Here is a 12,182-nt window from a genome sequence, read left to right on the forward strand (position 1 = left end):
CCTAGTAGTTTTTACATTTTTGCTCTACCCCATGCCCTTCTCTGTTAAAAATATGATCAGCATTTTGCTGCTCATTTTGGAATCATACATCTCCAACCGTCTGAGTAGATTAGGAAGATCGATGGCCTTATTGTCTCATTTTCGGCATGGTTAATGCCGTGAATTATCATGGAAGGGAGGACAAAATATGGTTCCTCTCCAGTTCTTTTAACTAGCGTCTCTACAGGAGAAGAAAAAGGGAAAGAGATTGAGGGATTTCCTTGTGTATCACCTCTGGACGATGGTAGGTCCTAAGATCTCTTTTGCTCATATTATCGCAGTAGTCGATCGATCGGTTTATTATGATTGAACGCTTGTCTCTAAAGAGCTAATTTTGCCTTTCAATTAAAACTTGGAGATAGTTTTCGTCTAAGAATAGTCATCGCAGTGTACAGGCTACACTACGAGCGAACGGAGGGGGTAAAAATCTTGAGTTCGATCACATCGCGATCAGTCTCCACATATCAGATCTTTGGCATATTATTCATGTCGATTCACAGTACCTGAAAGGAAAACTTTGTATAAAACTGAACCCTTATGTTTGTAAGAGAATGGCTGCACTGAAAAAATTACCTTCGGCGCAATAAAAACATAGATAAGATGGTTGTTATTATTTCTTCTGATTCGCACTCTTCCATTTTCAGCATTATTTTTGATCTTCTTTTGCCCGCCATAGATCACTGGTAATTTCTTGTTAAACAAACATGTTTTTTTTTTTAACTTTCATTGTTTATGCTCACTTTCTATTTGAGTTAAAATTTCGAACTCACGATTTACTGTTAAACACAGTTTATTTTGAAGTCGTAACAGTAAAACTTTTTTTAATAGCGAATTTGTAATGTGTAAAATTATGTAGCCCCTGATAGGAGCTTATATCCTCAAGCAAGTGCTCTTGAAAAGTTTTTTTTTTCCCTGTAAAAACAGTCCTTGAAAATTTTAGGAATGTAATTTATCAACATTCATCTACTTTCTTTAAAAGTCTCTCTCATCTAAAAACCAGCAGTTAATTTATATTTTATTTTCGCCTTTTTAAAGTTTAATTTTAAGTGTAAGGTCAATTTTTTGACAATTACAATGTAATTTTTGTTTACATGATTATTGGCTGGTTAAAAGTATTATCTTCTGGTTTGAAGTAATTTTTTTAAATTTGTCAGTCTACAAAAAAAGTTGTATTTTTGTAGCTCAAAACATATTTAACATTATTGAAAAAAAAAGATTCAGGGGTACGGTTGTCAGTGCTATCGCTTTATAAATTATGGAAAAAAAAATTAAAAGATTTTCAATGGCTTTAGTCTGAAATCCACTTCATGTACCAAGGACATTTCATTTATTCAACTGATATATTTTTTCTCACAACATTTTCATGTAAAGAAAATTTACTTGCATGTGGTTCATGTTTTTGTACTAAAATGCATATAACAGCTGATTGTGGGTTAAACTTCAGCTGTCATTTACATGTAAGCTGAAAACATGTGTTTTGCAAATGTTCAACTTCTCACAGAGATTTCCTGAATTTATTATGAACTGATTTTCCTTATATCTACCTGATTGCAGACTTCTCATTGAAGATTGGTTGTGCTTTAGAACAACATGTGTTACACAAGTAAATAAATTATGAGAAATCATGGCAAATTTGAGTTTATTTTATTTACTTGATTCCCTTTGCGATAATTATTGTATGATCAGATCAAGAAACAGAATGAGAAAAATAACATTGTCTGTAACTGCCACTTGCAAATTGTTAGTTGAAAACTGTAAGACATTATTTTATGACTATCACAGAAAATGGATTACTCAAGAAGAGCAAAGTGCCAACCATGAACTTACAAAGTTTAGTTGTGTACATTTGTGCATCTTTTCACCTTGAAAAATAATAATTATTCTATGTACTACAATATGTAGAAAATACCTAAGTGTTACATGGAAAATTTGCTCTGACTCAGAAGTCAAGACTAACCTTATACCCTTTGTATTCAAATTTGTTTTGAAAGCTTGGGAAATTTCCTTGACAATCAGGGAGATAATTACAATCTTAGCAGCATGAAATAAAAGGTTGTGTCTGTTAGTCCGTGGATGGCAGATTTTGCAGTTGGGCTAGTGATTTCTGTTCTTTTAATTGCCAATCTGTAAAACTGACTTTCTTAGATAGTGTGAAGTCCTACGCAAACCAGGGCACTTGAAGGAAGATTATCTGATCACAACATTTTTTTGAAAACAAAAGATTCCCAAGTTTTGTGCAAACAGACTTATAACATTCATAAATTTGAGGGTTGTTCCTTGAGAGATCAGGTAAGTTTGCACCATTGTAAAGTTTTTAAAGGTTGCATAAGTTGAACCTTGAATTTTATTGGTCCATTTGCAAAAAACTTGATTTCAAAACGCGTTGTGACTGAATAATCTTCCAAGTGCACTGATTTGAGTAGTCACAATGTAAGGCAGACAATATCATGTCCAAGTTAGAGTTCTTTTAATGGTCAGCAACTATTGCTGCTATTTTTGCTATCAAGCAGAATGGATGTAGTTTAAATTAGCTGGTTCCAAAGTGAATGTACCAACCCTTTAATTTACTGTTTGGCTTCAGTCTTCCACGGTGCGTTTTAGTATTATAACTTGTGGAGGCCTTTGGTCACAACGCAGTAGCCACAACAGCTATGTATTTGTGATCTGTTTTTACTAAATTTTAATAATATAATATCTTTAAAATTATTGAGAAATCGATGTGTGCATTAGTTTCTGCCTCACAAGTCTTGCTTTTCAGCATTGATTCTTGATGACTTATTGATAAATTGTGATACTCAATTCTTTCAGGATTTGAGAATTTAGATGAGAATTAAAGACTCATGACAGACTAGGAACTTTTAAAGTTGATTTGAATGGTACTATTTGTTGCCAGCAATTAACTGCAAGATGTACAGCAAAACGTACAATGCAAAATATCAGATTTGGTAAAATTTTCTACTGACTAGACATACATGTACAAAGTAGTTTTTCAGGTTATAAAGAAACAAAGTTACCAGTATGGAATGGGCAATTTTTCTGTTGGTATTGTGTTGTTTAATATTCACTGTGTAAATTTTTACTTCATATTTCTCAGATTATCTCCTCCATAAAGAAAAACAGATTCCTGCTCAATTGTTGGACAGATGGCGGAAAGCAGCTCTAGCTGTTTCTTATGCTTCCGTTTTTACTACTTTTGTTATAGGTGTGAGTGCATTTGGTAAGCAGACTGATGCAAAAACTGTTGTTATTATATGGTTCAGGGGTTAGGGCTGAGGAGTTTCCTGAAAAAACAAAAGGCTAATATTACTAGTAACAGAGTCATAATTGGAATTTTTAATATTTTATTCTGTAATAATTGTTCGCTAACAGATTTCTGCAAAGTCTAGGTGGCTGGGACTCACTATGAATGTTAAAGCATTTCCAATGATGAGTAGCACTTAGGAACAACTGGGAAGTTACAATCATATTTAAATATTATGATAATTTATAAAAAAATGTTAACATAATATTGTTTTTCTTTCTATAGTCATTTCCAGTTTGGCCAAAAGCTCTGCAGCATTTGGCTTTGCAGTAAGTCCACATGCTATTTATTCAACAATAATGATTAATAATTATATCAATAATAATGATGATGATAATGATGATGATAATGCTCACCTAATGATGATGATGATGATAATAATAATAATGGTAATAATAATAATAATAATAATTAATAATAATAATAATTAATAATAATAATAATAATAATAATGACTTTGTTCAGGGTATCCACTAAATGGCTCTTCACGTGAACTTCTACACTAAAGTTTCACAATAATTCATTGATAGTCTGGAAAAAAGAATTCACTGCAGGGTAATGGTGGAGCATTTCTGCATCTTCTTACAGACCTATTTAAGAATTAAGAGATATCCGTACTACACACTTTCCAACACCTACATGTAAAGCATGTATAGGCATGAATAACTTCATACAATCCATTTGACTGTACTGATAGAAAAAAAAAAGAATGAAGGTTTGGAAATTCTGATTCTAAATTTCTTGAAGATTTAATTTTTTATATAATCAGAGAATTAATGATCCTCCGAATAAAAAAAGAAGAAAGAAAACCTCATTTGTACTTCATTTTTTACCCTGTAAAAATGGTAAAGTTCAATTAGACTTGCTATAAGTTGACCTCTCGAGTTTCAGTTTCATAGCAGAGAGCAAGAAGGGCAAGCTTTTTATCGCAGCCCAGCCAGCATCAAAGTCGCCTGGGGTCCACGTATCTCACATGATAAAGAACTTTTTCAAAAGTCTAATTAACGTTTGATAAATAATGCCAACTTTTCATTCAGTAGATTCCTGACTCCTGAAAATCTGACATGGATATTTTTTTCTCAGTTTGATTCTTTATTAGATGTGTGTTCATCACTGGTTGTTATTTGGAGATTTTGTGGGTTAGCCGGAAAACAATATTCGTGGGAAAGAGAAAGAAGGTACTGTCCAAATAATATTAATAGTACATGATTCTGTTCTAGAAAAAAAGCCGACCCCAACCAGTGTATGGCTAATTGTTAGACCTTAGAACTAATGAAAACACAGTGGAACCACAGGGCACAGAGGAGTTGTTTGTGACCTTGACTGTTGATTGTAGTTAAATTTTACAGTTGATACCATGCATCACCTTTGTTTTTATACTGTAAAATCAAGCAAACCAACATTTGATCAACTTATTGCCCTGGCCCCGGTTGTTCAAACGTTGGATAGCGCTATCCACCGGATAAATCACTATCCAGCGGATAAGTATTACGGAAATCAATTACGCTATCCGCTGGATAGTGATTTATCCGGTGAATAGCGCTATCCACCTTTTGAACAACTGGGGCCTGGTTGTTCAAAAGTTGGATAGCGCTATCCACCGGATAAATGGCTATCCAACGGATAAGTATTACATAAACTAATTAAGTTATAAACTGGATAGCGATTTATCCAGCGGATAGCACTATCCCCTTTTGAATGACTGGGGCCTTGTAATATATTATCCAATGCTGCAGAAAACTGCGGAAGGTAATGACTGCGGAAGAATAAAAAGGAAAGCTTCGCTTTCCACGGAGTATCAGGAAATATTTTACCAGGTTTGTAACACGATCGCATGATGGTTTGATACATGAAGTTCTTAGTCGATTCTACAGTAAACATAGGTGACTTGTGTGATCAGCTGTAAAATTTCGCTTCGCTTGCCATCACAAATGACTCCTCTGTACCCTGTGTGGAACCAGGGCTGTCATTAAGAGGTTTGGGCCTGGAATTTTCCCCAGCTACTATGAATGTTGCCCCCAGCTACTTTCAAAGAAAATATAAGAAAAATAGAACCAAAAAAGAAACTCCTAGTTGTTTGATTCCCCGGCTACTTTTTGTATTTACCCAGCAACTTGAAATCTTAGTGACAACCATGGTGGAACCCTGCTATTACAGACACCAAGGTAGCCTGTGTAGCATGATGGTTTTGTGCTTGCGGTTTCTCTGTCCTTGTGGCCTTTATTACCTTGCACCCCCAACCCAAACCACCATTCTGTGCAGACTAACACCAAGGGGACATGCTCGCATAGTGTCCATATTCTCAGGGTGTCTCTGAAAGAACATCACAGACACATGTTTTTTCAATATAAAGACCAAAGCAGACATTTGAACGAGTATTAAAGAATTGTTTAATTTTTTAATTATAACTGCAACAAGTTTGTCCTAGAGAAATCTCACTGTCATGCATATGCCAAATTAGTCTTAGACTAAAATTACCTGTTAAGTATTATTCTTGAAACACGAAAATAGAATCCATGACTTCAGATTACTTTACTTTGTACGTCTGACACTTTTAGTTTGCGACTCAGCCAGGTGGACTGAATATTAGTCAGAACTTTTGAAAGGTCACTTACCATTTCTTTTAGGTTTTCATTGGTAAGATATTCAGTTATAGACCGTGAGCAGAAAAAAAGTGTCTTTAAAGCAGGATTGACCATTTATATAAAAGTTTGTGACTCAATCGGGACACAGAAGGGTGTCCCTTGTCCATATTAACCTGTGTCCATAATAAGCGAGTGTCCTTAGGGCTGGTTCCACTATAATTCAGAAAAAGATCGAAGAAGCTGTCCCTAGCTATCAGGGTTGACACTGATCAATGTTCTCTCTGTTGCAGAGCCTGTATAGTGATTGCTTTCCTGTTTGTCGTGTCTGGAACTGGTATATTTATCAGAGCAGTCAGGGCACTAATTGTGGAGAAGCATCCCCTCAAAGTAAGTTTGCCATGTTTGTTTTACCCTTTTACCCTTTTACCCCAAAATTTTCCCTGGATGGGATGCCTGTCCATCACAGGCTCATTTCCTGCAGTATGTCCAGTAAACAATTATACACCTGGTTGGCCTGTTCACAGGCCGGGCTCTGTTTTCTCTTAAGCAGGGCATCGAGCGTGCGTATGAAAATAAAAACTGCGCGCTGCGCGCTCTCTGTCGTGCGCTCGTTTCGTTTGCGCGCACACTAAATTGTCGATAAAAAACGAAAAACGTGTAATAGGGACCTTAAAATGCGTAGGCGGCGACGGCAGCAAAAACGTTGCTTAAATTCGCGCTATTTCAACCTTCATAGCGATTACTCCAACTCAATTACTTTTTCAAATGTATATGTATGCGACCTCTCCTGGACCCCCTACCAGTTTTATCCAAGTTCAGAAGAAAATTTCGTCGTTGCTTGTTTACGTCCTCCATAAATCGAGAAATTAGGCACGACGTAGTCGAGCAGTGCTAGTGACGGCCCAGAAATGAGCCAAACAGTGTGTTGCGCGTGCAAACGTTGTGTTCTTATTGCTTTGACGTTTTTGTTGCCGTTACCTACGTCGGGTCTTAAGGTCCCTAATGTACGAGACGAGACGAGACGAGACGAGACTGTTAAAAATACTTTTGAGCGGTTCTGTACAAGCGAAGTTTATTATTCAAAGGAATCATTATCCTTCTTTCAGTTCACCGGCATTGAAGCAATTTCTGGTGTGAGTGTGGTGGCTTTTAGTTCATTAGCTTGGATGAAGTTTGCAATCGCTGATAAACTGAGCAGTGCATCTCTCCGCACTGATGGTACGTAAGTCGGCATGATGATTTTTGACGAGTTGAACTTCTAGTCGATTAGTTGTAGCCACTATACTGAGTACATATTAAGTTTGAAGCTTATTGTTTGTATAATTATAACAATATATTTATAATAATGTACTGAGCTGCAGGTAGCTAAGCTAATCGTGGCAGGTCAGTCTCACGAGGTGTTTTTTTACAGTATTAGGAAAGAGTTTGACAAAAAGCCGCGATTTAATTGGCAAAGTAGGAGTTTTGCAAAGGAGAGAGACTGTGTCGTAATATATAGAGGATATTACACGGTGGCGAGGAGATATGAATTTTATGTTCGAGTGGCAAGAACAATATCTCACGAGTGAGCAAAGCGAACGAGTGAGATATTGTTCTTGCCACGAGAACATAAAATTCATATCTTCGAGCCAACGTGTAATGTTCTTTTTATTATGTGGAGAAACCAATTCAACAAAAGCAAAAGGCGGGAATCGTGACGTCATTGAACGATACGACACTCACAAAGGTGACATACGGAAAATACGCCACCCGGGTCCCGGATGAAGTGGCGTATGGAATCTACGAGTGGTTTAGTTCCCAGTAAAACACTCTCCTTCATATAATAATATTGTATTAGGAGCATTCCACAAACAGGGAAATAGCTGGGGCAAACTTTTTTATTCGAGGGAAGATTTGTTGATGGTCAGAAAACATCTTAGTCCTTGACAAAGTCAATGGAATTTCGAAAGAAGTTATTTCCAAATTTTCACCGGGTTTTGATTTTGAGTGACATTTTGTTCAAAAAGCGATCTGTAGCAGTTCATCGATTTTGATATGGAGTAGAACAGTCATGGCTTGCAAAAAAAGGCTACAGAAGATGCAAATGAAAATAAGATTCAAACCCAGTAAAAGGCGTTTATATTAGCTTAAGGATTGGTCAATTTTTCGCTCCAACGACTCCTCCCCGTTTTTTCCTCTGCGTTGTTTTCATCGCGTCGCATCACCATTTTTTATTCTGAACCTCTGAAATAGCCAATTTTATAACACTGACGTAAAGACTTGCCACTTGCAAAACAAGAGGTTTTCTTTATTTCTGCACTAAGGCCTCTTGCAAACTGTTGTTGTTGTTGTTGTTGCTTTCTTTTAGCTTTTAACTCAACAGCCGGTGCCGCTATGGCTTTGGGAATGGTTTTAAGTACAATGCTGTATCAATATAACAGAAATATTTGGTATCTCGATGCCTCCGTTGCTCTTTGTATAGCAGTCGGATTGTTTGGGTACGGAATTAGGTGAGTGTTTTCGTATTTAGGAGCCTTTTTTTCAAAAAGCTGAAATATCGAAATGTTGAGTCAAGATAACTTGTCTCATTTTATCTTTTTTTTTTTTCAACAGGCTTCTGGGGAATCTTTTACCTGCAAAGGGAAAATTCCCTCCACCCGGTGAAGCATTTGATTAGATATTGTCTATATTTTTTTAAAAATCAACCGTGGAGGATTGTATCGGCCATTTTGTAGCTGTGCATGGGACTGGGTCAGTGTCCTGTCGAATGGCACTATGGCACTGTTTTAAGGATGTAATTGCTTCTTTCATTCGCTACTTTGGAAACGAGAGGAAAACTGGACCGAGTTAACTTTCGCAAGGACTTCTGGGACTGTCACTAGGGAAAGGTGGCTTTAAAAGGTGGCGCGTTCCCAGTAACGATCCCAGAAATCATTGCGGGACACATTTCGGCACCAGTCCCCATATCTTTTCTTAAGTGGCGAAATAAAGATTATGAAGTTGCATATGAAACTTGGTCAAAATTCTTCACCCTAAAACAGCTCCATAGTACAATAGTCCTTTCTCGAATAGCCCAAGTTCGTTATATTAAAATCCTAACATGACTCCGAGGCTTTAGGGTCAAAATTGCTAATTATTCTCGACTCCATTGTCTCACAATTCCCAGAAGGGACTTGAGCACAAAGAAAACCAAACCAGATACAGAAAAGTGACCAGAGAGCCTCGGAGTCAAGATGAAATTTTAATATATCGAAAGTGGGCTATTCGCCATTTTCACGTAGACCATAATTCACCTTGTTTACCCCCAAATATTTGCACAACCATTGTCTTTATTTTCTCTTGGGACGACTGTAATACCCAGGAGAGAAACAGTTGCTATGCAAAAGTTTGTATATACGAGGTGCGTCATGGTCTATGAGAAAATGGTGAATTTGAAATAACTGCTGAACACAAACACTTATGACACATTTATACAGGTTAGCCCCGACCTAGAGTAAAATATTTACAAATACCGGCAGGAAGGCAGGAAGGTGTCTGAAATCGGGAAGAAAACAATAAACAGAGTTGTAGACAGGTCTTGTTGCTTGAATTTGTGAACATATTTACTTCAGATAAAGGCTACAGTAACCTTCACTGCTCTTATTTAGCTTCCTAGCCTAAGAAAACAGCCGACATTTCGCGAACGCCCGCCGCTGATTTCCCAGCGAAGTAACGTGTGAGAAATGAGCGCAGAAATTCCATAATGTCGAAATGTCGCATGTTTTCTCAGGCTATAAGCGACCATGACGAACTCGAAACTGGACCCTTAGACACAACATTGATCCAGGCTTGAATAAGCTCAGCCTTTAAAATGAATCATTGTGGAATCTACATACAGCTACGTCGAGAAAGGTTGTCGGAAAAAAAAAGTGCACGCGACAATCCCGAAAGGTAATATGGGATATGATCAATACACTGTTTCTGACACTGTAGCTGTCGAACCTACTTTTGTTGCTTTCCTTTAGCACTCGGAAACATACGTCCAAGGCCTCTCGTGCCATTCTTTCAAATTTCATTGAAGAACAGTGAACTCAAAACTACCCACAATACCTTTTGGGATTGTCGCGTGCACTTTTTCCGACAACTTTTCTCGAATTAGCTGTATAATATTTATTTACAGCTTTACGGTGAATCGTTAAGCGGGCATAAAAATGTATGTAAATGTTATTAACTAAATTGTTTTAGGGGAACAGTGTAAAGGCTATAATGTGTACGCACCTTTTTCTTACTTGACCATACGGTAAATGCTAAGCGGCGTTCAGATTTCAGTACTATCCAGTTAAGTCCCCAAACGTCTTACTCTGTCTTGGTAGAACATGAGACAAATAATGAAAACAGATCGTATCTTGTAAAAAGTACAGTTATAAACGTGTATCTTTCATACAAATTATTTATACATAATTTTTTTTCCTGCGGAGGAAAACTCTTCATAGCTTAGTCAGTGCTTAATTTACGCCATAGGTCGTAACTTGAAATAGAAAACAAACCATGATCCATATGAATGTCTAATTAACAAAATTTTAATTTGAAATGGGAAAAAATACAGCAAATAAGAGTTATTAATAGAGGAGAGTACCGAATCAAACCAAGGCAAATTCCCATTTTTATTCAGCGGACTAACTATAACAAGTTGGACTGGATATTGGTCTTCAATGTTTTATAAAAGAGATAGAACTGAGAGTAATATCTGAATTAAAACTGTAGTACCATAGTAATTGTTGTTTCTTTCTACGATGTGTTGGGTCGCGGTGCTTATGCTGTGAAAATTGAACCTTTCATTTCTCAAATCAGGGACCTTTTGTCGGGTCCGGCGTTGTCTTATATCTTCTTTGGCAGCGTTCACGCTTGATACCCAGGCACGGTGCCCGAGTACAGAACTTACTGAGAACTAATCTAAACACAACCTTTTTTCCAAGTACCCGTGCCAGCAGAATTCGGGCGCTGTGCCGGCGCCCGAATAATGGGTCGAGTCCTGCAAACATTTTCTAATCCACTGCTATTTATTCCTTGCTATACCTAATGTTCAAATGGCGTCTGAAAGAGCGAAATGGAGTAAATATTTACACAATTACATAACTCCCAGAGTATGAGCGGTACACCAATTTGCGTCGGTAACCACGCATTAGTGCTCGGAACGTCTAGAAACGTCTGATGTTCAGGCGAGCGAGACTGTTTATTTTACCGACCGTAGCTTCGTTTAATATTTATGTCAAACGTCATGAAACGTGCGTGAGCAGACCGATACAACAGACAGAATGTTTCAGCAAGAGTATATAAACCACCAGCGTTTACCATTTGAACGGAAAGACCCGTTGTTTTGGGAAAATGTCGGATAATAAAACAGTCCCTTCCGTGTGACCATTTTTTCGCTTTTACCGAAGTGACCGACTATTTGTGTACTATTTGTGTGGATTGCCATCCGGTACCAGGCGAGAGAAAGTAAAACTGATTAGGTGGTAGATTGCTACTGGTACAGCTCATTTCTATCCCTTAACAGTGCCTGATTTGTCAGAAGATTTTCACAGAAATGTCCTTACAAATGGGAAGCGCTCCACATTCAATACTAAAGTCTTGTCTTTTTATTACTATGCAAAGTCTAGTTCGTAAAACTGAGATTTTAATAAAAGCATTTTAAAACTTGGCAATGTTCACTGACGAGCTGAACTCAGTAAAGGCTATACAGATGCAATCTTATCCCTTACGGCTCTCTGCAGGAGAACAATATTTATCTGTTTATTAATTCTGAAGACTGCAATAATCAATTTGAGTCGTTGCCATCTGGACGGAAGCCGCTAACGACGATAAGCAGTTTTTTAATACGTCTATACAAAGCTAACTCGAATGGTCAATGCCCCAGTCTAATTCTCGTAGTAAAACTAATTAAAATCTTATCTAATTTTGAGAATTACCACAAGACCCGTTATTAAGTTAATTTACATACTTCTTATTAAGAGGGCTTAGTTTGTGGGATAAACAGAATTCTTGATTACTAAAGAGTGATGAATTAAACTAATAAACTAATCACCTCTTCAGCCTCTTTGGAAAATTTACAAAACACCACTTTGTTTCACGGTGACAACTATTGTGGTGTTATTTAAAATTTCGCTTTTTCGGAAAGTTTCAGTCAAAATTAGATTATCAGCGTTGAAGATCAATACAACAGCAAGAGTACCAGAAAGCTTCTATTGAAAACCCGCTATGAACAGGGAGATTTTAAATGTCCTGTCAATCAGAACAAG

General features: G+C 37.1%; 1 protein-coding gene across 1 annotated transcript; it reads left to right on the forward strand.

The window, feature by feature from the left end:
- The first annotated feature begins 60 nt into the window (after positions 1-60).
- LOC140924236 (transmembrane protein 163a-like) lies at positions 61-9,799 on the forward strand. The gene is made up of 8 exons (XM_073374266.1): positions 61-283; positions 3,134-3,256; positions 3,566-3,609; positions 4,424-4,518; positions 6,216-6,312; positions 7,032-7,143; positions 8,273-8,414; positions 8,518-9,799. The coding sequence occupies exons 1-8, from the start codon at positions 169-171 to the stop codon at positions 8,579-8,581; spliced, it is 792 nt and encodes a 263-aa protein (XP_073230367.1). The 5' UTR covers positions 61-168; the 3' UTR covers positions 8,582-9,799.
- The last annotated feature ends 2,383 nt before the right edge of the window (positions 9,800-12,182 follow it).

This window comes from Porites lutea, chromosome 14 (genome assembly GCF_958299795.1).
Source record: "Porites lutea chromosome 14, jaPorLute2.1, whole genome shotgun sequence".
Lineage (NCBI taxonomy): Eukaryota > Metazoa > Cnidaria > Anthozoa > Scleractinia > Poritidae > Porites > Porites lutea.

Coding starts and splice junctions, on each gene's coding strand:
- LOC140924236 (XM_073374266.1), top strand. CDS start 169: ATGGAAGGGAGGACAAAATATGGTTCCTCTCCAGTTCTTTTAACTAGC. Junction 3,257..3,565: donor TATAGGTGTGAGTGCATTTG/GTAAGCAGACTG, acceptor TTCTTTCTATAG/TCATTTCCAGTTTGGCCAAA. Junction 7,144..8,272: donor TGCATCTCTCCGCACTGATG/GTACGTAAGTCG, acceptor GCTTTCTTTTAG/CTTTTAACTCAACAGCCGGT.